Source organism: Phocoena phocoena, chromosome 2, assembly GCF_963924675.1.
Source record: "Phocoena phocoena chromosome 2, mPhoPho1.1, whole genome shotgun sequence".
NCBI classification, from domain to species: Eukaryota; Metazoa; Chordata; class Mammalia; order Artiodactyla; family Phocoenidae; genus Phocoena; species Phocoena phocoena.
This window is the reverse complement of record NC_089220.1, coordinates 162028315-162054807: the sequence shown is the minus strand read 5'-3', so window position 1 is coordinate 162054807 and position 26493 is coordinate 162028315. Positions and strand designations below refer to the sequence as shown.

General features: G+C 36.8%; 1 protein-coding gene across 1 annotated transcript in view; it reads right to left on the bottom strand.

The window, feature by feature from the left end:
• MALRD1 (MAM and LDL receptor class A domain containing 1) overlaps positions 1 to 26493 on the bottom strand; it is a 598156-nt gene that overhangs the window by 507269 nt on the left and 64394 nt on the right. The window contains exons 7-12 of the mRNA XM_065871795.1: positions 20141 to 20242; positions 19341 to 19487; positions 15604 to 15770; positions 10420 to 10512; positions 9437 to 9644; positions 744 to 893 (exon numbers count right to left, since the gene is read on the bottom strand). Coding sequence (XP_065727867.1) covers positions 744 to 893; positions 9437 to 9644; positions 10420 to 10512; positions 15604 to 15770; positions 19341 to 19487; positions 20141 to 20242 — 867 coding nt within the window. The remainder of the gene's footprint in view (positions 1 to 743; positions 894 to 9436; positions 9645 to 10419; positions 10513 to 15603; positions 15771 to 19340; positions 19488 to 20140; positions 20243 to 26493) is intronic.

The following is a 26493-nucleotide window of genomic DNA, read 5'->3' as shown; positions in this document are numbered from 1 at the left end:
GAAATCTCAAAGGAGAAACAAATATAATAATGTCCAGTGGGGTTATACAAGCTTAAAGAGGATCTACAGTACAGTTGCCTTATTATAAAGTTAATATGATACTAATGTACCTTTGTAATGTTATCCAAACAAAACAAAAACGGAACAAAACCCTTGTGTTTTCCTTGAAGCTTCAAAAACCCTTATTGGAATGCCATATGCAGTTATGGTTGCTCTATTTTAAGGGGATATGTAAAAATTGTACTGCTGATTAAAAGTATATATGCGGAAGAAGTAAGATTGTTTATTACAAAGAAGCCATAAGAGTGATTACATTGCATTCAAGTATTTGTAGATTTATTTTAAAGAGAGTGCTAACTATCTGTTCTTAGAAAAAGGATTGAACAATTTTTCTTTCTGTTTTATGAAATTTGGATTGCTCTAAAAAGAAGACAACCCTACTGTACATGATTCATGACAACTAGAGAAAACTACCAAAAGACTTTTCCCCTCTTCATGCCTTCAATCCAACCTTTTAAAAAGTGTAACAAAAAGTTTTGTTATTAAAACAATGCTCCTTTCAGGAAACTCAATTAAGCACAAATTATTAAGTTGATCAGGACAATTTAAAGCAAGACAAACCAGAGTTCCATTTATAAAATCTATAGATAGAAGTGAAAACACATAGTATCATCATTCACAACAGGAAAGAAAGACAACAATTCTGGGGGGGGGAAGGAAAAAAAAAGAGGAAAATGTCCTACCATGATTTGTGTTTGTTGTGTTCTCAGCATCAGGAAGATGGTGGTCTGCACTCGTCAACCTTTTCACGAATTCCCAGTGTGAATCTTCTTCTGTGAGAAATGGCTCCCAGCCACAGAAACCAGACTCAAAGCCACACCTGAGATGATTTGCTGTTATGCACAAAAAGAAAACTGGTAAGGAGAAATGAAGGGGGAGCAAGCAGGGAAACACTGACTCTATGTTAGCCAATCAACTTAAGCAGTCAGAACTGTCACTACACTTCGTAAAGAATGTTTCCTGATCATCAGAGTAGTTTTACTTTTTCCAGCCTCACAAAGTGTTCCATGTGCTGTGTGAAGCATTGCCCCTCTATACTTTTCTGTTTCCAAGCCTGGCACATTCCACCCTGGTTGGCCATCTCCACTGCATTTAATGAGACAGGGTGAAACTCTACAGCTTTTCAGAGGTCAGCACCTTAGAAGTCATTCTATTATGCTACTTTAACAGCTTCTCAAAGAAAAAAAAAAAAAAACAATCCCTAGCCACTTTGCATTGCAGGTAAATTAGATATTTTGAACTTTGCTTTGTTTCCCCTTCTTAATACACAACTAAAAAGTTGAAAAATACTTAAGTTGCTACATTTATCACAAAGCACAACTTCTAGAGAAAGTCAGGATTTGGGGTAAGCTTCCTAAGCACCTTTCCTAGCTTTTTCACCAAATTAGTGAGGAAAAAACAAAAGTTTCAGCAGACTGGGCCATACACCAGAAGTTCTAACAACTTGATTTGTGCTTTCAAGAAATTAGCTTTTATGTGTTTAAATTTTCTTTTCCTGAAAAAAGAATCATAGTATCAGCCTATCTGAGTTTGGGGGATAAATAAATACAATTAATTTAAAACATATTTCCAGATATTTCTCTTTATGCAGACACATTTTCATAACATAACATATCATATCATGACATAACGGGAGGACAAAATAATTCTTGGTCAGAAAACACCTAAAGTTTTGACAAGCTCCCTAACATCACAATTCTATTATCTTTAATAAAAGTAGTAATAGATGTGTTCCCACTGAGCTCCAAGTATGTGTCAAGTATTTTGCATATATTGCCATTTGTTTTCACAAATACCCTACACAGCAAGCATAATTATCCCCGAAAGATTTTCTTTTTGAAACTTTAGCACTAAGCAACTCACCTATGGTAAGTTTTAGTAAATGGAATGTCCAGGCTTTGAGCTGTTTGACACCAAAGCTTATACTTTGAAGCCTCCCTGCACCTGCGACTCTGTCTCAAAATTTAAAAGACTGCTTCATTGTATGCTTGCTCTTAACCATTATTTTCAGTTTTAAATAATGTGAGCAATTTTATCAGCATATTGAATAAGCCCACTATATCTTAATAATCAAAGGATTTGCAAATTTCTATAAAAATGGAGGCCTGGTTTCATGACCAGATATTTCATCACTAACGTGTCGACTCTTAAAACACTGAAGCGCACTTTTCAAGGGACAGGGCCACTTAAATTTTCTCTACATGTAAATTAAACATATAGTTCTTAGAGCTATGCTTGTTTCGACAGTCATATAATGGATATATAATGAAAGGTATTTTTCTTTACAAGCAAATATTATTTTCCCCTTAAATATATTTCCCCAAAAATAAAAACAAGCAAATTAACTATCATATAATAATGAAAACATGTTGCACATCACCTCATGGTGAATCAACATGACAAGGAGATGCCGTTCACCCACATAGTACTTAGCTGGAAATCTATTGCTTCTGGATGTTTCTTTTCACAGCTCTGGCTACAGAGTTGATAAGCTACTGTTATTGATAAAAAGTTAATGCTCCAAGGAGAGCCTCTTCTGTTTTGTGACAGTCTTAAGAACCTATGACCTAGCTGTGACTGTCTCCCTGGGCATCCAGAAAATTCTCTGGTCTAGTTCTTTAGTCCTCTGTGAACTTTGCCACCTGCCAAGCCACCTCCCAGCCCTTCTAAGTCAGTTGGTAGAATGTAGAAATAGACAAGATTTGAAATATATACTTGACCTCTGAAATGTGCTTACAAGTTGCAAATTCTTGGTCGTGAACTTGGTCAAGGAATCCTTCCACCTCCCACCTCGGGTACCCTCAATTCCTAAATGCACACATCCTTGGAATAGAAAATCTTCCATCTGGGTTGGCCCAGGATTGTCCCAGTTTACACCTGTTGTCCAAGGATAATAAAACCTCTCCTCTTTCCTCTCAAGTGACTCTGGGCAATAAATTCAATACTGCCCTGCTGGGGCAATAAATTACATATTAATTCACAAAGGAAGCAAGTCCATGCAGATAACAATCTTATTGTTATATGCAATGGTGTGAAATAGCTGTAAGACCAGTGAGTGTGGAAATGGAAAGGCAAAGTCACCCAAGCATCACCAAACCCTTCCGCAGACTCTTCACATCTGTGCCTGTGTCACTCAACTGCAAAAATGTAAAGACGATTTCAAGACGAAATAACTTTGGATTGAATAAATGTTGAAATTTGGCTTTAGGAGAAAAGTTCAAGCCATTTCTTTCATTACCTGGATGTTTTATCAGTTAAAATGTCAATCACCGCACTTTCCACAGAACACTAAACACCACTGTCCTTTGAAAAATGAAAATTAATTTTTAAAATCCATCACTATAAAGATATATGAAAGCACAATGGTGCAATCACCTCTGTAAAAATCTTGGTGAACTTCTCATGTGTTTTTACCAAAGACATTCGTTCCAGTACACTTCAAAGGACTTGTTTTAAAGCTAAATATTCTAGAACTTAACTGCACTATAAAATACAAGTCAAGCTTCAAACCAAATATTAATGGAAGTTCTTCCATTAATATTTCCCCTTCATAATTCAAAACATTTAAGGTGAAGTTATAAATATCTGAAGAAAACCAGGAAGGCCAAACACATTCTAGCAGCTAATAAATGTCTTATGAAACCACGTGTTAAATGTTTACAAAATCTAAAAAATCATGTATTCATATAAACAAAATGTATTCATTACAAACAGTGATTTTGATTATTTGGTTGCTTTTATTTAAATTTCTGTGACTACAAAACACATTTCACCATCTCTAATCACAAGATGAGATATGCCACAGTTCATAATTTTAGTGAAATTTCACTGAGTTCATCAGTTAGAGTAATATTTTTAAATTATGACAATGCTTTGTCTTGCATATTTAACCACTGAAGCATATTAGCAGAAGAAAAAGAATTTCATTGTGGCTGCTGAGGAAAATTCTGGATCGTGAAAATTAAAATATTTATGAACTCTCCAGTTTGGAAGTAAATCAGTTCTCTATTACGTAAGAAAAGAGTTTGCATGGGAATGCTCCATTCAATAAGCATATATTAGGCTTTAATATGATTATAATATATAAACATTTTGTTAATATTTATTGAGAACCTACAAGGATCTTTTCTCCACTAAATATGCATGTATTTCCCTTACCCTCAGAAAGTGTTGTTAGTATTCAATATTTATTTTTCAAAATATGGAAGACATCCAGAGACAGTATCATAGTAAAGATTAAATGCATTGCACTGGATTCTTGGTTTAAGCTTCTTTCACTTGAATATTGTACCAACTTCTCCTTTGATGTGTAACAATTTATATTAGCAGGTTAAATGCTCTAACAATTCCTATTTATTCAATTAAAAGCTTTTTTCCCCATGGAATTGTCCAAACGTTTTTGATTTAAACACACATCTGTCAATCCTGCCATCCTTTTTGGAACATAAAAACAGTCTTTTTCTGTATGTTATGATTGAAAATTAGATATATATATATATATATTCAAAATTTTATTGTGGTAAAATATACTTAATATTAAAATTACCTTTTTAACCATTTTTAAGTGTACAGTTGAGTGGCACTAAGCACCTTCACACTGCTGTACACCCAACACCATCATGAATCTCCAGAACTTTTCCATCCCCCCAAATCCAAACTCCATACCCATTAAACACTTAGCCCCCATTCTTCTCTTCCCCTCACCCCTGGCAACCACCATTCTGCTTCCCATTTCTATGAATTTGATTCCTCTAGGTAAGAAGAATTATACAACGTTTGTCCTATCGTGACTTGCTTATTTCACTTAGCATGTCTTCAAGGGTCAGCCACCTTGTAGCGTGTGTCTACATGTAAGCATTGGGTATATTTTCTTTGTACGTTGTTCAGCTAGTCAGTGTATACCTTTAGATATGTCTGGCACGTGTTATATTTTATTAGAAATGTTTTAAAACTATATTGCATAGTTATTTTATTCTTAAATGTCCCTATTTTATACAGGATCATGTTAATAACGATCAAAAATCTATTGTTTGGAATCATGCAGTATTTGTCCTTCTGTGACTAGCTTATTTCACTTAGCATAATGATTCCACTTATATGAGGTACCTAAAATACTCAAACTCATATGTTATTCAGTCGGTATAAAGTTTCAGTTATGCAAGGTAATGTCTATAGTCAATAATACTGTATTATGCACTTTTGTCAATTGTTTTGCAATACTTAATGCTTTTAAAATACTTTTGCAATACTTAATGCTTGTCAAAAATACAGCCTGTTGTGAAGTATTTTGAGAAGGGAGAAGCAGAAAGGAGGAGCATGAAAAAAAGCTCACTTGTCTGCCACTAACACCAGTTCAGCAGGGCCTTTTTTATGTTCATGTGAACGGTGTATTTGAAGCTGAAGGTGCTGTGGAGGACAGGCGTTTCCTGTGCATCTCCTGCACCAATCGTGAGGATGGAGCCTTTTAGGGTGGAATTGGCAAAGTTTTACTGGACAAGAGCGTCTAGACTGTTTAGAACTTTGACAGGTGACATCCTCCACTCGGTAAGGGTTAGATGACTTCGGACAAGTCCTACAAAACTGCTTGAAGTAAACCTCGTGAGCGCGGGGTTCACACCTCGCACCTCCACTTTCCCATCCTTGCAGTAATCGCAGCCTTCTTCCTGCTCTAAGAACTCCTCGCTGGCTCCGGGCTCTAGCCACCACCTGTTCCGCAGCGGCCAGCTCACCTCGGTCAAGGTCACGCTGTCTGGGGCCTCCCCACCGGAGGCGGCTGCTTCAGGCTCCTGGGAGAACGCCTCCCCAGGCCTCCCGCGGCTCCCAGATCACCCACACCGTGGCCTGGGCCACGCCCTCCTCCAGGGACCACGGCCATTGGGGCGCCTTCCTCGGCGACACCTCTCCTGTCTCGGGGTGTCAGAGATGGTGGCCTTCCCTCTCCTTCCGGCGCCCCCAGCTCCGCTCGCCCTCTCGGCCCCTTCAAGGAAGGTGATGTGGCGGGATCCAAGGACTCGGGACAGCGCGGGAAGCGCACGCGTCCCGGGGCACCGGCCTGGGGGCATGCCCTGCTTGGGGAGGCCCCCAACCTGGGTGCCCTGCGGGGGAGGCCGAGCCGCCTGCACCCGCACCCTCAGGTCTGGGATCACAGGGGCAGGGGGTCGCGGGTCTGCATAGCCCCCTGCACCGTCCCAGCGAGGGCTGCACCGAAATGTCGTGGCGCGTGTTCACCTGCAAGGGCCCATTGAGGCTGCTGACTGCAGGGCGAGGCGGGGCCTCACCTGCGGCAGGTGGTCCGTGAACCTTGCCCGCTGGGAGATGTGGAAACACTCAGCGGCCCTCAGCTCACCGCAGCCCCGGAAAGACCACGAGGTTGTGCAGAGGAAGTGGGAGGGTAGCGCCGGCTCGGGTGCCGCCAGCGGCCCTGCCCAGCCGCGCCCTTGGCTTTGGCTGCCAGCGGATAGGGGTAAGGATCCTAGCGGGGGGCGCAACCCGGTACATGCAACCGTCCAGCACCTTGGCCTCCAGGGCACCCATATGCATAGCCCCACCTAGTTAAGATAAATCTTGCGTCAAGTGTTCTTACTACAAAAGGGGTGGGGGGAGGGCAGAGGAGGACAAGGAAAACTTTGGAGGTGAAGGATGTGGTGACAGTTTCACAGGTGTATGCATATGTCCAAACTTATCAAACTGTATACATTGATTTTGTGCCGATTTTCATACAATAATTATACCTTAATAAAACTATTTTAAAATGTATTGTTTGGAATTATAATGCCCTTAGGGATTAGTGAAGTACTGGGAGTTTTGGTTCTACCATGAAAGGCCTCTTTGACTCTTAAGACTACTTTTTTTTTTTATTGCCACCTGTTTTCTCTCTCAGCCATCTCTTCAATTCTGAAGTCTTTTAGGAACAGTGGTTCTCAAACTTTAATATGCAGGTGAATCACCTGGGACATTGTTAAAATGAAACTCCGGATTCTGTAAGGCTGGGTTATATCCTCAAGTTCTGCATTTCAAAGGGACTCTCAGATGCTGCCGCTGGTACTGCTGGTCAAGGGAGTAACGCTATAATAGCAAACTCTAGCAAAACCCATTTTCCCTTTACCATTAACCGCTTTTGAAAAGGCACTAGGCTACAGGCTCAATCAACTACATTTGTCAAAATAGTATAAAAGTAAGAGGAACTTGGTAAAGAAAGAACACCTGAGTGAATGTGCCTTTTGCAAAAATCACACTGACTACAGATACCAACTGACAATATTCATGAGTTAATATTTACCGAGTCTCCAGAGTATGGTAAGTACTCCTGGTGTATTCAAACTATATCTATGAGCTACAGCATTCTGGAGATTCATCCTATACTGGGATACAAAGAAGATATAAAAGCACTTTCCTTGTGCTTCATGAACTTTAAAACTCTATTTTTAAGAAAAATTTGTATAACGAATTCAAATTTGTAAAATATAAATTTAAAAGTATGTGGAAAATGTTTCAAAGTGGCTTTAACTTTCAAAGGAAAGCCTCTTAATTTGTAATAACATATGTATGCATCTGTATATATGCACAATATGTTAAACACTTTAGTGCAGAAAATAGTGTAACGTTATATCAATTCTAATAATTCAATTACTATATAAATAATTTCCTCAAAGCAAAAATGATTGTACAAATATTTACATGAAATACTCATGCTGACATCAAAGTATATGGATATTTTGTAATATGTAACATGGCTACCTGTTTTTTTTTTTTTGGTCATATCCCTTACAGAAGGTTGATCTCAAGCAAGCATGACAGGTTTTCTTTGGCCAAATGAGCTTACATTGTTTGGAATACTTATCAGACTAAGAAGTAACACTATCTGTTGATAAGCGCGGCCATCTGTCCCTGAATTCACACAAAGGAAATGGCAGGATGGTATCAAGATATACTCTATGGGGAAAATGCCAGATAAGTAATCAATAAAACTTCAATAAAGGAGGAGAAATGGGAAAATATGTCCAAAATCAAATGCTAAAGTATCTACCAATACTCTAGGTGGAATTCGATTAAGAAAATCAATTAAAAGGAAAGCCTTCACCAGAGGAAAAAAAGGAGAGAAGAAGCTAAGTTTCCATAGGTAGAATTGAAAAGATAAGAAATATATTTATCTTCAGTTATTGGAACTGAGAATAATACAAACCATTAGAAAGGTGAATTTCTCCAAAAGAAATGAACCAAATTGTTAAAAAGCATTTAAATGAAGCATAAAGAGGAATGTGACACTCACATTGGAGAAAATGAATGGTCCTCATATTTTTTAATGAACAAAAAGAGATGCACCGAAAATATCCACAGAGATCATATTGGTAAGGAGATTATTTTGCTTCAATCTATGGTTAAGACCAGGTGTCTGAGGAATTAATTGAATTCCTGCTTACAAACAGGCAGAGGATTTCTCGCTTGCTTTCCCATCTTCCCTTTTCTACACCCCAGTCCACTGCTGTTAATAAAATGCTTACTTGCCCATCAGCAGAAGCATTTTCATTAAAAAGGTGACATTTATCTTACTGCCATACTTTTCTTTTGCTCAACAAAATATATCACTAAAATAAAACACTGCAGCAAAATAAATGTCAAATTTTTAATAATTAAAAAACCCTCTTGTTTGTGACATAAAAATTGGATGCATTTAGTTTTAATTCATTTCTAAAGAGACACAAGTATCTTAGTTGCTAAGTTACCTCATATGAGAACCATCACGTAGGTTGTAAATTACATTATATTTCCTTTCTAATACAACTAGGTTTGAATAGTAATGGAATTTCTCATCATTACTCCTATCAAAGACTCTCCATAAATGGTCTGAAATGAAGTTGTTGGGCTTTTTTGCCTAGTCATGAATACCAACCATGGCTGACATGATTTCTATGTCACCATGGTTGTCTGGAAGGCCATGGCAGCCCTTCTCCTCTTTACCCTTTCCCCACAGCTTCCTACATGATTGGTCAGAATGGAAAAAGCCCTACATTTAATAAAGGTTAGCAATCCACAATATATGTCTCCAAAGAGAAGAGTACAAATAGGTTCCCTCTCCCATCCATTTTCCTCTTTAATCAACACACACACACACACACACACACACACACAACTAATCACAACTATTCATTTGTTGAACAAATAGAGAGATTTCAAGTGTTAGCAAAAAGCACCAAAACATCATAGAGATGTAGGATAGAGACGCCCACGAGGAATAGTAGTGATGGCTTCAGAATGAGAATGTACATTTACCTTACTTCATACAAATTAAATGTACCTTGCTCAAGACAAAGAATCTTAAATCCAAGTATAGTCGTGAATGTGAGCATATGAGTGAGTAAACCATTAATTTACTTACAGCAAGTCGCTGGATCCTCATCACTCTCATCAGAACAGTCCTGCTGAGAGTCACAGACCAATTCTCGGGCGATGCACTGGCCGCTGGCACAAGTGAATTCATCTGCAGAGCAAAGCTGTCTGGATGGGGCCTGTGCACAGGCGTAGACCCAGAGCTCGTCTAGCCCAATAAAACCTTTCTGGCTCAAAATAGTCCCTTCAAAAATAATCTTCAGGGAAAAACAAAGAACAATTTGTGAGCTTACAATCTCTTCAAAAAGACCCAAAAACGAATAATAGAGATTAAAGAATTATTAAGAAAAAGGCCTGTTTAAAGAGCAAGCAAATACAACTAAGAATAAAGTTCCTATTTGATCAGCTTGACCCACACACATAAGACTGATGGGCACATTAGATCCACTGAGGCCTCTGAGAAACAACCCATGATCTGACGAAAGCATCCCATTTAACCACCGACAACGTCCGTAACTGCAAACTTGTTGTTTGGTCATCTTCACAGCCCTCTTACTTTAATATTCAAGGAAAAGAATAAATGTTAACACTACTTATACTAGAGCTATAACTGCATTTGGTTTTATAACTACTCAAATTAGTTATTGCAATGCATGAAGGGAAATGTCAGGCAGACAGTAAGATACACAATAGAACATTTAAAAGAATAAATTTAGGGCTTCCCTGGTGGCACAGTGGTTGAGAGTCTGCCTGCTGATGCAGGAGCCTACGCGTCCGGAGCCTGTGCTCCGCAACGGGAGAGGCCACAACAGTGAGAGGCCTGAGTACCGCAAAAAATAAAAAAAATTAAAAAAAAAAAGATTTGACCTGAGTAGGGCTAGGTACAATGAAAAGTAATTGCTCTCCCCAGATATACAAGTCTACATCCCTAATTTCAATGCTAATTTAAATTAAGCAATGGGTGATAAATTCATAACTACAAAGCTAAAAATTAAACTCATGATAAAAAATACTTGTTTTTCCCTTTTATACCTGAAATGTCTTCAGTCCTTCTGGTATTAACACATCCGCCTTCACCCATTTTCTGTGAGTTGATATGTTGTATTTCCAAAATATTTCTTCTTCCTTTGACCCAAAGCAAAAGACATCACTCATTCCCCAAATTCTACTCTCATAGTTATATATGTGCTCTTTTAATTATATTTCAGCAGATTTTACCCTACCTGTAGGATATTAAGTACTAAGAAATCTAAAGTATTGGTTAAAAAGCTATATAATATTTTAAAAGAAAAATGAAGAAAAGGAGAGGGGAAGGGATGAAAAGATAGAGCACAGAGGATTTTTAGGGCAGTGAAAATACTCTTTATGATAATATAATGATGGATACATGTCATTCATTATACATTTGTCCAAACCCATAGAACGTGCAACACCAAGAGTGAACCCTAATGTAAACTAGAGACTTCAGGTGATAATGACATGTCAATGTTGATTCATCAATTGTAACATGTGTACCACTCTGGTGGAGGATGCTGATAATGGGTGAGGCTAAGCATGTGCGGGGACAGGGGGTATAAGGGAAATCTCTGTACCTTCCTCTTGATTTTGTTGTGAATCTAAAACTGCTCTATAAAAATTATTGTTTTTAAAAATAAGGAAATAAAGCATGTCTACATAGTAAAGCTGCCTATTTTTTTTTATGATGGAGAGTAAGGACAGAAAAAAATTTGAATGGAATCTTGAATAAAGTACTGCACTTCAAAAAATAAAATTCTAAATAGCAACTAATAAACCAGCTATTTATATCTTAATCCCACTGACATTACTTCATTTTGCAATATTGCCATGATAATAGGAAAGAAAAAATGGCAGGCAAATATTTAACATAAGAGTTAAAAAATTGTTATCAGACATATTTTCTGTACAATCTCACCTTACATATTTTTTCCTATGGAAGAATTCATTCCAAGTTCCAAATAATACAATTGTTTCCTGGAGATTATACTTCTATTTGACTCTCCAGTCACTCAGTCAAAGACCTTTTCATGTCCTCTAAAGCGTGCTATGTCATGCATCTGTATGATGATCATTTTCTAGGTTGCAAAGTGTATCCAAAATTATGTTACTATATACTATGAGGTCAGATATTCGATAAAAGTCTATAATGTACTCCACAATTTTGCCTATGGTAGTGGACTTTATGATTCACGACTGTGCTTTTATGTTCTGAAATAATCCTATTTTTCCTTAGATTTAGTGAAATATGTGTATAATGAACTATAGTGAAAATGCAGACAGTGGCATAAATGTATCTCAGGTTGAGCTCTGAGACTATCTCTGTGCTCTCCTTCTGAGAGACAGGAAACAGCACTGAAAGGTGACATCTAGTTGTAATTCAAATGACACATGACACTCATACTTTTTCAGACTCTCGTTAGCCTTTATTTCCTCACTTGGTTTCACTTATTTCATTCATACTTAAATTTTCTAAAAATGAATCTATTTTTGACTTACTCCTTTGCCCTTTGTTATCTACTCCAATTTCCAAGTCTTAAGTATTTCAGAAGATAGTCGAAACCAATTAAAATATACTTCATTCCATTACTTATTCATATCAATGGTTAAGACTTCCACAAGACAATGAAACATACATGGGGGACACATTTTCAGCTGATAGCTTCCAGGTCACATCACAATGAAGTGAAGTTATAAAAAGTTGATAAATACAGCAAATTTTTCTTTCAATAATTTCTAATGCAACTTCAATTATTTAGCATCGAGACACGACATTCTCCACAGATGCTTTTAGTGACACTACTTGGCAAGCTGCATTCACCATGTCCCCTCACTTTAATTTTATGAGGATAATTTACAGCTACTGTGCTCTTTCTTCACAGTGCCTGATTCCCCCGTTCTACTTAAAGAAGAATGCATTTACATTTTTTTCAGAAAGCTGAGCAGAGTTCTTTCGAAACTTAAATGGTTTTTCACACAAGAAGTTAACGGTATATTGTGTATGAAATCCAGATTTTTTTTTACCACATTTTCCTATCTGACAACACAAGCAATGAAAAGGAAAAAGGATTTACCTCAACTAAATGAAATCAGCTTTTATTTTATTTTTGTCCTTACTCTCAGACTCTTATCTAGTTACTTTCAACAGGTGTCAATGTAAAAAAGAAACCCTCAGTTCCGAAAAGCCTTTCAAGGGATGTTCTAATTTTCTATTATCTTAAAATCAATCAAAATTATTTAAATGTCTTTATTCCCCTAGACCAGGATCAATAATGCCATTTTACCTTTCAAGAAAAATATTTATCGCTAGATCTCTTAGAGATCAGCTTATCCTTCCCCCTTTCAATGAAAAAAAATCAGGGTATCAAATTCAAGGTTATTTTTTTTTAACTACTTTTGATTGCACGTGGTGATAGGACCATGTACTGTGGCAAAAACCTTCCTTCAAGGAGAGCTTATTATAGCTTTAAAATCTGTATCATACAAGAAAAGATATTTTCTAAGGCATTTTCTTTCCTGTCCCAACTATGTGTTCCTCCTATTTATTTGCCAGTGGGAATTTTAAAATATGTACAAGGCACCACAAGCTGGACACCCCCACTATCCTTGGATCACTGACATGGCAGCTGTCCTCAGGATAAAAGACAGGCCATTGCTATGATTATTTTCTTATAGATGATGGACAGAGACTTAATCCTAAGAATAGTTTGATGGTACAAACTAGAACTGCTACACACTGAAGCTGACTTTAAAAGTTTCAACTTTTTAGTTAACTTGTCTTTTACCTATTTTCTATTTCTCAAGTTCTAAAGTACTCTGAAAATAAGGAAAATTACCCTCAGCATTCTCACTAGATATTTCTTGGCATCAGCACATTTCGTTCTAAGGGTTATTTTCGTTATTCTATTCATGGAATATGTAAATGATCATTTTCATCAAGAGCTAATTTTTTAAATGATAGGTTTGAAGTCCTTTTTAACTTTGTGATAAAACATCAACTTGTAATTTAAATGTGCTTTGATGCAGTTTGCATTGGTGACCAACGTTTTACGTGTACAGAGCACAGCAAATAGTGTCAGAAAAGACTGGACACTGCCTTGCAGAATACTGGGTAAACTAATGGATCAAACATCAGTCAACACTCTAAGATGTACCCCCAATTGGTTCTGATTAGCACACTAGGTCAGTTCTCCATAATTAACTTCTTCTTTTCCTATAATGTGGGAGATGGAATCTTGGTAAGTCTATTCTTATTATATGAGGTGGTATCTGAAGCCAATTTGTTTGCACTTTTTTCTTGTGCAATCCCAGAGCCAGCAGAGGAATGATATTGCTCACTTTCAATAACTCAAAACTCCATATCCACATACTGAAACTTAAAATCTATCACTGATGTTCAGGGTAGATTAAACTAATCCTTAGTATTAGAAGATAGATAACAAGTTTCTACTCAAACTTAGGACAGTGACTCATTCAAAATCTAATGACTATTGATTACCCACCATGTGAAAAACACTATTGTAGGACCATATATTTTTAAAGCATCTTTAAGCATAATATAAGCTCAACAAAATTATTCCAGACCTTTTTTTAATTATGCCTTTGTGAAGAAGGATTTGGAAATTACAGAAAATTTCAAATTGCATGAAAGCTCAATGGGCTTGGTTTACATGGCACAGGTGATAATAACTAAAAGGTGCTTAAAGCTTGAATGGTATAACATATACGGATAAAGTTTAACCTATTTTTTTTTTGTAAAATTTCTCCCAATTATCTGGAAAGTTTGGAGTATTACACAAAGGGCAGGGAGAGGTTTCTGCCCCTCCATCCACTCCACACCATGTCAAATTGAATGAAATATATCAAATAGATTCTAGGGCAGTGGACTGCCAAATATTGCTACAAAAAAAATGTTACAAAATATAGTTACAAAATGCTACAAATTGTGTCTCATCCGGGTAACAAAGGACAATGTATTAGGCCATATGATGAGAGTAGTCATTCAACTTCATGCTTTAGAAGTCTGGAAAAGAGAAGTAGAAGAAAAAAGACTGGATATGATGAAAACAACACAAAAGGAAAAGGGAGAGGTGATATGATAGAACTCAGAAGAAAAGGGGAATGCCTCTTGAATGTTCAAGTATCTTGGTAATAAGCAGTCTGATACTTGAGGATTAATTATGAAGTCACTGCAAACTTCAGAAAAGAAGAGAAGAAAATGCTGTTGACAGATGGTTAGTTAAGTACAGATGACAAACTTTTGTTGAATAATCAGTCTGGCTGATGTCATGTAGAAGTTTCAGCTGGATTTATCCAAAGCGTCCTGAGCCCAAGGAAACTACTTGCTTGGATACTTTTACTGTCTTTCTTTTCCAATGTCCGAATTCCTGCAATTATTGTCCAATGTTTCCCATTTGTAGAATAACTGCTGTTTACCCCTATGATTTTTTTACTCCTACCTATAAATAAATTCTTCTTCACAATAGAAGTTCTTTAAAGTGTCTCAAGTGTTTTCCCAATTGTAGAGAATTGTTTTCAGTTAGGTTAAAAAAAAAGAAGACATGGATTTGTTTATTCACCAGCATTACCACTACAACTTTCACTCTGCCCAGCACACCATTTTTTTTTAATTTATATGACTCATTTGGCTGTATTTAATCAGCAATTACCAATCTTTTAAAACCGTATCTACTGTACCAGAACAAGTAATTTGCTTCCATCATATTTACAGCTTTAAGTATACAGAGATCAAAAATCCAGAACAGATCACATCAGAGCTTCAGTATAGAGTTAATAATACAGAATCCCAAATATATTATTACACCATAGTGCTTAATATATTTTCATGAATTTTACCAATTTTATGAAATATTTTGCAAACTACCACAGTGTACATGACAATATCTCCTAAACCAGCTTCTTAATACTTCTTTTTAAACGTATACCAATTAAACAACATTTGTGCTATTGTATAGCACAGGGAACTATATTCAATATCCTGCAATAAACCATGATGGAAAAGAAAAAAACAAATTCCCCCTCAGAAGCAAAAAAAAAAAAAAAAAAAAAAATTAAAGGTATCCCAAATAAAGTCAAGATAAGGAATAGCCTACATGCAACTGAGAAATAGAAACAAAAGTTGACAAGAACAGAAATTTCATTTATTCAATGAATTTGAAATTAATGCAAGTTTCTTCTCACCTTTTTATTATACAGTCCTACTCTCAGAACACTGTTTTCCATAGAGTAATAGAATTGAAGATGACAGCTCTTGCCCAAGCAGTGACACACAGAGCTATTTAGATAAGCCCTGCTGTCTAAATGGTTAAGAGTAGAAGCATGCTTAGCCCCTACCCATATATAGTAACCTGAAAAATAAAGGGGAAAAAAAGCAACTTAGAAAAAATGAGCTGCTTTCTGTTTGAACAAAATTATTGTATTATTTTTCCAAATCAAGCTTGAAACACAAATATTTTATTTAAAAGAATACGATGTTTCTAAAAGATTGCATCAACTACAAATTACAGATTTTCGTTTCCATATTTGATTTCTAAAATGCATTGTAATCTCCTCCTAATTCCTAAAATCAAAGTTTTACAATACCTTCAATATGAAAATTCAATATTCTTATAAAAAGAAATCTACTGATATAAAAATCTCTGTGCCACCAAATGATCATTCTTTTGAATGTAACAATGCAATCTCTCTTTAATCAAAAATTCCTCATCTTTCTTCCCAAAATTATTTTCCCTTTTGACTATTTTTTCTATTCTTCACAGAAAAACTTTTATCTTTTGAGGGAATATAATTTAAACTGCCCTCTTTCTTACCAAACTACATGGAAGCATCATATACTTACAGTCCTACTACACTACACATATGGATTGTATAGTACATAAAAATACTGTCAATCAATTTTTTCCATCTGATTCTTAAAACCAATTTGGATTGCTTTTGAACTCAATAATATATACAATACAGAAAAAATATATATATATATATACAATACAGAGATACAAAGATATTTCTATGTTTTATAACTTCAATTTTCAAAGATAAAGTCTTTCAAATGTTTTATTTCTTTGTAAGAGAGCAAATATTCCTGCAACATCTAAAAACTTTGAACTTAAATTCAGTGAAATTTATTTACTAGACATGTTAGCCTTTAATCAAACTAGTATATAATAAGTTAATACTTTTCCTCTGACCTATACGTAAGGAAATGATAAATAAAATAAAAACACATGTTTACAAAAGCAGAGACAGATTAAACAAGATAAAACATCTCAAAGGATAAGGAAAAAATAGATATGCCAAGTGATGAGCAGGGCTGAAACCACAGAACTCTTGGATGTTGGGGCAAGAAGCAGGCTGTAGTAGCTAGAATTTTGACTAATTTAAATGTTGCAAAATCCTGGATGAACAGAGTCAAATTCTCTCTATGAAGTCAAAGATTAGGTCTGGAAATCCTTCTCATAAACTGAGGTGGGAAAGATACTTACCCTCACTGCTGTGGGCTATGGCTAAGTGACAGTACGTGCAAAACTCCAAGCATTACCATCAAGTATGAAACCCTAAACCAGGATTGTTACTCAGATAAGGTTCTGGGTTGCTGAGTAATACCACGATAAAACTGCTGAACAAGGAGGTAGGAACAAAGTAGAAGAGGAGGAAAGAGTAAAGTGGGTTTAAAAAGAGAACAAATCTAATTGAAAAAAAGCCTGCAAAATTTCCAGTTTCTGGACCACCATGTAAGAAGCTTGGAAGTTGTTACTCCTGTCCACTTAGCAAGAAAATATATGAACAAACTGAAAATCAACAACTCTTCTTAGGCCCCTAGGAAAATTGAGGTCATGGCACAAACCACTGTGCAAGAATTGGTGAGGTAAGCAGATACAGAGAATCACAACTTTCAAGAGCAGAATTCCAAAATTGTAGGGAAAGTACAGGGGTGGAAAAAACTAGATTGTGATTGATGAACTTCTGGAGGCTCAGTGTGAACACATTTGAGAGTTAAAAACTCCAGGCAGTCCCACCTTAGGGAGGACCCCACTCTTTTGTGAGTTTTACCTTCAGGAGCCCTACCAGGTCCTCACAGTAAGAATCAGAGAAAAATCCTCTTGTGCCTACAGCTGGGGGAGAGGAAAAGTAGTCATTTTGAAATATACCTGGACTCTCCTGCTATTCTTAATAAGGCTTTCACTCAAGAGAAGCTTTACAACCAGCTAACCGACTGGAGATCCTAAATGGGAGAAGTGAGATATCAAATCCAGCAGGTTCTAACCTTCCACATGACAGGAGCAAAATACCCAGATCCAGCCCCCACTGGATCAAAGACTGAGATCCATTCATAGGACTATAGGATGCTTCCCTTCCCCTCACAGCTTATCACCACATCAAAAGTGGTCCTGTATGATAACAAGGAAATATTACCAAAAGAACTGCGGGTCTCAGGCCTTATTTCAGAAGATATCTTTAGAGAAACCCGAAGACAACAGTGGGACCAAAACAAGAACACTACATGAAATTTTAGTCTCAGACATTAACGGCTACAGCCAACAGTAAACAGAGCCTAAACTCTAGCTGGACAAACATAAAAGCTCACATTAAATACCTATCTACCTTAATTCCTTTTATGCAGTACATTATGCCTGGCTTTCACACACACAAAAATTACAAGGCATACTAAAAGGCAAAAAATATATAGTTTGAAGAGAAAGAATAGACATCAGAACCAGACCCAGATCCGGCAGGGATGCTGGAATTATCAGACTGGGATAAATAAGTTAAGAGTTCCAGTGGAAAAAGTAGAAAACGTGCAAAAAAGATAATGTAGGCAGAGAGTTGGAAATTCTAGGGAAGAATCAAAAAATGCTAGGGGTAAAAAACAGTATAACAGAAATGAAAAATGCCTTCAAAGGGCTCATTAGCAGACTTGACTCAGCTGAGGAATGAATCTCTGAGCTTAAGGATATGTCAATAGAAACTTCCAAAACTGAAAAGCAAACAGAAAAAAAAAAAAAAAAGTGAAGAAAGGAGTGATTCTATCTAAGAACTCTGGGAAAACTACAAAAGGTGCAACATATGCATAATGGAAACATGAGAAGAAGAAAGAGAGAAAGGAAGAGAATCAATATTTGAAGTAACAGTGACTGAGAATTTTCATCCAAATTAATGTCAGACAAACTAGAGATCCTGGAAGCTCAGGAAACACCAAGCAGGATAAATATCCAAGAAACTACACCTAAGCACATTACTATATTCAAAACTGCAATCAAAGACAAGCGAAAATCTAAAAATATTCCAGGAAGAAAAAAAATCTTACCTATAGAGGAACACAGACAAGAATTGGATCAGACTTCTCTTCCAAACCATGTAAGCAAGAAGAGAGTGGAGTAAAATATTTAAAATATTAAAAGAAGAAAAAAACTCAACCTAGAATTCTATGTCCAGCAAAAATTATCCTTCAAAAATGAACTACAAATAAAGACTTTCTCAGACAAATAAAAATTGAGGGAATTTGTGGCCAGTAGACTTGCAAGTGATACTAAAAGGCATTCTTCAGTGAGAAGGAAAATGATACAGGTCAGAAACTCAGATCTACATAAAGAAAGGAATAGTATCAGAGAAGGAATAAATGAAAGTAAAATGAAACATTTTATTTTCAACTTGCTTAGTTAATCAAAATAAGTTTGTTCAAAACAGTAATTGTCCTAATGTATTTGATAATGAAATGAAATGAATGACAGCAACAATACGAGGGAAAGGAGGGAAAACTTAGGAGTATTTATTATAATGGGCTTGCACTACCCATGAGGAAGCATAGAGTTATTTGAAAGTAGACTTGGATTAGTTGTAAATGTATTTCACAAACTCTAGAGCAACCACTAAAAAAAGTTAAAAAGGAGGCATAATCCATATGATTTTTTATTTGCTACCTTCATCATCACTGCTTTGATTCTGCTGAGGTGGAGATTCTAACACAGAAATTTCTCTTGCTTTTGTGCGCATCCAGGAAGTGTGCCCAGCAGATGTTTCTGATACCCAGTCACACATGTCAGAATCAAATCCACAGGCCTGACACACTAAAGAGAGGAGAAAAAGATGTCGGTGGACTATCACAGTCTACTGGAGTGGCTGCTAAACAATGGTTATAGTTGCAATCACGGCTTAAGCACACATACGCGCATACACACACACACACAAATTCATATCTGGAAATTTTGATTCAATAAGTCTTAGAGTGTCCTCTATTTTTTAAAAGTTCTTCATTTGATCCAGATGGGCATCCTCCAAATGAGAACCACTGCCGCCAAAAAAAAAAAAAAAATGAAGAGATTTCTTTTTCTTGTACCACTGCTTCCACTGTGGTTTTTTAAATGGCATAATATCTGACCTTACCTACTTTAGGGAATTCAGTTAACTTAAATAATTTACTATTCACAATCACGTTGAAATTTTAAAGAATTCCAAGATCTTTACTGTAATTGTTTTACAAAACAACATTATCTTAAATTGACATATTTACTGTCTTTCACTTTTTGAATAAACAGCAGACTTGCAATAACACTTCAGCTAACACCCCAACGATACTCTTGCTAAAACTAAGAAATAGATGGCAACAGAGTTTGTCAAGTGAGTATCCCTACTAGCGGTCCGATATTCCTGTTAGGCTTCTGAGTCTCATGGATGGCCTACACACTGACAAGGCAGGCAGACATCTCATCTTAACACTTACACCTCAGTCCTTCATCTGGAGAATCAAATCTGCAGAGACTTATATCTGGATGGCATTGTTCCATCTTGGTATTTGATGTTTCTTGACATGGTAAAATTTCATCTGTAAGATTGGCAAGAAGTGAGATGCAGGTGTCACTAGAAAGGATCATTTATTTCTTAAAATGTTAACATTTGTTCTACAGAGCATGCTCAACCCAACTCCTCTCTATGGCAGCATCATGCCTTAGGGAGACTCATTACACAAACAGAAAAGGAGAGATCGATTCAGAGAGAGGAGAGAGAGAAAAAAAAACAACCATGCCAGTGCTTCTGGATTTTAATCAGACCTCTGTAAAACTCTTAGAGGAAAACATAGGCGGAACACTCTGACATAAATCGCAGCAATATATTTTTGGATCCATCTCTTAAAGGAAATAAAAGCAAAAATAAACAAACGGGATCTAATTAAACTTAAAAGTTTTTGCAAAGCAGAGGAAACGATGGACAAAATGAAAAGAAAACTTACTGAATGGGAAAAAATATTTGCAAATGATGACTGATAAAGGGTTAATATCCAAAATATATAAAAAGCTCATACAACTCAACATCAAAAAAACAACCTGATTAAAAAATGGACAGAAGAACTGGATAGACATTTTTTTTAAAGAAGAAATGCAGATGGCCAACAGGCACATGAAAAAATGCTCAACATCACTAATTATCAGGGAAATGCAAATCAAAACTGCAATGAGACATCATCTTATACAGTCAGAATGGCTATCATCAGAAAGAACACGAATACCAAACGTTGGCGAGGATGTGGAGAAAAGGGAACCCTCTTGCAGTGTTGGTGGGAATGTAAATGGGTACAGCCACTATGGAGAACAGTAGGGAGGTTTCTCACCTTCCTAAATACCTGCGCTTTGAATCTTTTGACATCTTGTTACAGTCATCTACAGACACTGGTGCCCTACCCCTCAATCCCTGATTACTTTACCCGTTGGCTCAATGTCACTCTTTGTCACTTCAATGTTCACATTCATCTTGCCCTTCAATTTCTCTATTTTTCTCACTGATGCTCATGAAGGAGAACTGCTGATGTAAAACCACTTCTGCCACCACTCGGCTGAATATGATCGTAACTAATGGTGATAACACTTCCTCTATCTTACTTATGAGGGGCCCACTCCCCAACCATCACCCCTATCTTTCCACTCACTCCCTCTAGTATCTCTACTGTAAAAAACTTTTTGACAGCATCAGGACCTACAAAGCTAATGGTCCTCCAGTTTTGCAATTCCTTTCATCCCTCTCATGTCCTCATTTCTTTTCTTACTGGTGTTAGAAAATAGTCATCTGCTGGCTCTTCTCATGCTTCCACAAACTCAGGACAAAAACTCTGACAAGTACAATCCTTCATGTAGTGTAAGCGCCTGACAATTAGCTTTCTTGATTGTAATGTAAGTGCCTGACATCAACCTTTTGATTGCTAAGGCATCCATTTCAAAGACATCCATCTCTAATAAACACATTGCCCCCTACACACTGGATAAAGAGCCAGTCCGTCCCAACCATGAAGTTCCCCTTTTCAAAAGCCCTTGGTGACCTAGATAACTGAGCACTCGAGTGACCCAGCTTTTCCCTTACTGCACTTTAATTCCCACTTGTATGTTTTAAATTCAACAATAAAAAGTAAAACCGGGAAACCCTAGGCACCCCATTCTCGACCCCAACAAAGGCAGAACCCTAGGTTTACTCTCTCTCCCCACAACCTCGCTGTATGGCCCCTGGATGTGCTGGGTACCCTCCAGGACCTGTAAGAAGCAAACCTTGTTTTTCCAAAGTTCCCTGATGGTTGTTGCAGGGGTGTGTCTCGTAATCATAAGAACCGCAAGGGCTGGACTAGCCACAACATCACAACACTGGCTCTGGTCTGGGAAATGTCTATGGGGACTCACGACATGTAATCTGGGCCCAGGTGAGCGCCTGAGATTCCTGGCAGATAGCATCACTGTGAATAGGCTGAGACCCACGCGACGCGCTCCACCTGCATCCCTGCAGATGAACGGGAGTGATGGGTCAACACCAAGCTGACTGAAACGACTTCATATCCCTGACTACTCACTTCATTGCACTGGGGCCATCCTGCTACATCTTCCTAATTCTTTCCTTTTCTTCCATTTCTAGACAACTGTTCAAAACCCTCTACCCACTCCTTAAATCTCCAACTCCTCCTCCCCGAGCTAATCATCTTGCTTTATGTTTCATTGGGGAAATGAGAGAAACCAGAAGAAAACCTCACAAGCCCCACCACCTGCACCACCACCCACATGCCTTTCCTCTTCTTAACTCTGATCAACCAGTCCTTCTCCTCTCTAGGTCCACTCCTTTCATTTACCCCGGAAATGCATCTCCTCTCCCCTATTCTGCAATCATTCCAGCAATTTCCTCCCCTCTTTTACATCCCACATGCTTTCTTTCCCTTCAGTATACAAGAGGCCACAATTTCACCCATCTTAAGAAAATTAAACCTCCAACTCCCTCCAACTAACTTCTCCAAGTTCTGCCTATTCTCACTGATTCCAACACCACTTCTTCTCCCCCCATTCTCTCTTGCATCTGTTTCAATGAGGGTTTTTTTCAATTTTTTAAAAATGAAGTTAAAATTCATATAACCTAAAATTCACCACTTTAACCATTTAAAAGTACACAATTTGGTGGCTTTTATACATTCTCAGTGTCGTGCAATTATCACCGTTATCTAATTCCAAAACATTTCCATCACTCCAAAATAAAACTCTGTACCCGTGAGCAACCACTCCCATTCTCTCCCCCTCCTCAGCCTCTGGCAACCTCTTATCTGCTTTCTGATGACTTTGCCTATTCCGCACATTTTATAAAATGGATTTACACATTATATAGCTTCTTGTGTTTGACTTTTTTTCTTTTTGCGATACGCGGGCCTCTCACTGTTGTGGCCTCTCCCGTTGCCGGGGCACAAACCCGTGTCCCCTGCATCGGCAGGCGGACTCTCAACCACTGCGCCACCAGGGAAGCCCTTGTGTTTGACTTTTTACTTCTCAGATGCTGTCAAGGTTTATTCATGTTGGTGTAACATATATCAGAACTCTATTCCTTTTTTTTTTTTTAACCCTTACCACTGCACTGAAACTACATATATGAAAGTTGACCTCTCCATTGTTAACCTACAATAATATTTAATTTTTCCTTCCCAACATACCTGACATATCAGTAATATTGATATAGTTGATCACTCCCTTTTACTTGAAATGTTTTCTTCACTGGATCCTGGTACATAATTTTCTCTTGGTTTTCGTCTTAAATGACTAGCGTTTATTCTCGTCTCCTTGGCTGGTTTTCCCTCATCTCGTCGGTGTTACACAAGGTGACATTAGCCTTGGATCTCGTCTCTTCTCACAATCTTGTTAATATCACCTAGTCTCATGCCTTTAAAACATTTCCAGTGCCAATAACTCATAAAACTATAACTTAGGTCCAGACCTTTCACTGGACTCTGACATATCCTGTTCCCGACTTGGCCACTTCACTTGGATAACCAACATACATTTCAAAAGAAATATGTCTGAAACTAGGCATATTTTCTGATTTTCTCGGCCCAAACTTTCTCCTCCCACATTTTTCTCACCTCAGTCCATGACAACTCCATCCTTCTAGTTCAGGTAAAAAGAGTAGAGTCATGTATGATACACCTCTTTCATCAGACATGCCATCCATCAGCAAATCTTTGCTTGATCTATAAAACACATCCGGAATCTCACTACATCGAGGTACTCACTACTACCACCAATTCTCAGTTAAGGGAACATCATTCTTTCTGGATTATAGTTAAAACTTCTTATTTTGCCTCCTTGTCGCTGCCCTTGCCCCATTATTATCTTTCAATATCCTCAAACTAAAACAAAATTAAACTACACATCTGGGAAATCCACATTTATTCAGTAATTAAATATCACACGTTTAAATAAAACTTTGAAATAACCAAGTATTTTGATCTGAATGAAAACATAACTTACTAAAATTTGTGTCATATAGCTAAAGCAGTACTTAGAAGGAAATTCGTAATTATAAAAGTTTTCATTAGGAATGAAAAATGATTGACCTCAAATCCTGTAATTTAACTATCCATTTACAGAAAGAAGGACAAGAAGAACATATTAAAGCTATATCAAGCAGCAAGTCAGATCATGTCTCCTCTGCTCAAAATCATCACACGGGCTTCTATCCTACACGAAATGCATGCAAAAGTCCTTTCCATGATCCTCCTCTTACAAACCAGGCTTATTCTTGCTTCAGGACCTTCGCCTTGACACGAGGCTTCCTTCCAATATACACATGGCTTGAGCTCTCAACTTTTTTTTTTTTGCTCAGAAAATACGTTCTTCATGTGACCATGCCTGACCACTCTATTTAAAACTTATCTCCCCCGTGCCTGTGGCACCCTTATCTCAGTTTTCTGCTTTATTGTACCCATAGCACATAACACCACTTGACATAAAGTACATTTTTCTATTCACATGCTTAGCTTCTTTCTCTTTATGACTAAAATATAAATTCCATAAACTCAGGGATTACCATTTGTTTTTCCACTGCCTCTCCCTCACGTCTAGAAAACTTCTTGACATAACATAGATGTTCAATATATACTTGTTTAATGAATGAATGAATAAATGACCTAAGACCAATTCAATGAAACCTTTTACAACAGCACAGACTCTATATAAATGGTTCACATTTGTATTGGAAATAAAATTGAAGCGATTGGTTGTGAAAATGATTTACGAATAACATCCATAGTCTGGTTTCTCATAATGGAAGCTAACAAATGATGAATATGCAAAGCTTCTTGAACATAAGATCCACTGAAAATAAAACTGCGTATGCAATTAAGGGAGTGTGGGCAATAAATGAAGCTAAGATTGCACAATAACTATTACCATGAAACAATTAACACTGTAATTTTTGTAGATTCGTATAATAGCTACAAATCTTCAGCCCCTGGAGCTGCCTAATTAAATGTTTGCCATTGTTCAATTAAATGTTGTATATTATCTTTAATTTTTCACTAGTTATACAATAACCACAAAAGTACTGTAAACAAAAATAGCAAGAGTCAATTATAAATTGCATGGAATTTAAAATTCAGCTTGTATCAGTTGCTATTAAATATCTTCCACCAATATCAACCACTTCTACTACCTTTAGTCCCCCAAATTGGAATTTGCAAGCACAAAAACAATGATATGATGGGGGTTAATAAGTTGTCAATCAGCTAATCTCCTGGACAGCTTTTTATTTTAGTGCATTCTATTTCAGAGCTCAAAGCTATTTAAAGATGTCATCTATATTTATATTCATATTCATTTCCTCTCCCTCCCCACACCCTCTCTCTTTCATTTTTATATTGCACCACAATCCAGCAGTAGAAAATTATGTTTGGCATTTAAAAATTCTCCATCAATGATGTACAATCAGCAGGATGAAGCTTTGCCAACAATTTCAAAGTCTCTATACCAATGAAGACACATGTGTAGAGCCTGCCATCCTTCAAATCTTATCTTGTACAAACAGGTTATGTGAAATTGGCCACATAACTCAGATGGAAGAGAATGAAGTCCAAGCCTCGAGGCTATTGCAGCAAAAGTTATAACTGACATCCACTTTTGACTCCAGGGGCTTTTGACAATTTCTTTATCAGTTTTCTTTAAACAGTAATGAATTTCAGTGAATAGTCATTAGATCTTAAAAGGTAGCTAGAAGTTAATAAGATAAAAAAGGTACCTAGTTAAATAATGCTTATTTAACTGGATAATATATAAGCATTATTCAGGTTCTCATTAAGGAATAATTTGTGTATTTGGAATGTTTATAAATGAGACTAAGGCAAAGTCCTGGCAAACCAACCTAAAAATATTCACAGAATATTCATGATATTTGATTATGAGCCCTAACATGCAATCTTTATAAAAATATACAGTAATTTGCTCAAGAAGCAATGTTATTTAAGAATCAGTGATTAAGCACATTCTTATTTAGTCACAGTCACAAACCTGGGTCTTTTTAGACTTTGATAAAGTCTAAACAGGTCTTCCTTTCAATAAATAAACAGCAAATACTGATATCTTGGGAAGGGCAGTAATTAGAATGATACTGTTTGAAAGTGTGGGAATACTCTAAAAGATTTCTTTAATATTATAAGAAGAATTTAGTTTTATTTTTCATCTTGAAAATATTCAGAAACCACGAAAATACCTATATCTAACACTTTTATAAAGAGAGCTGTATTTCTATAGTAAAGAGTAAGTAGAGAGAATCAGTTACGTTTCTTCCCTA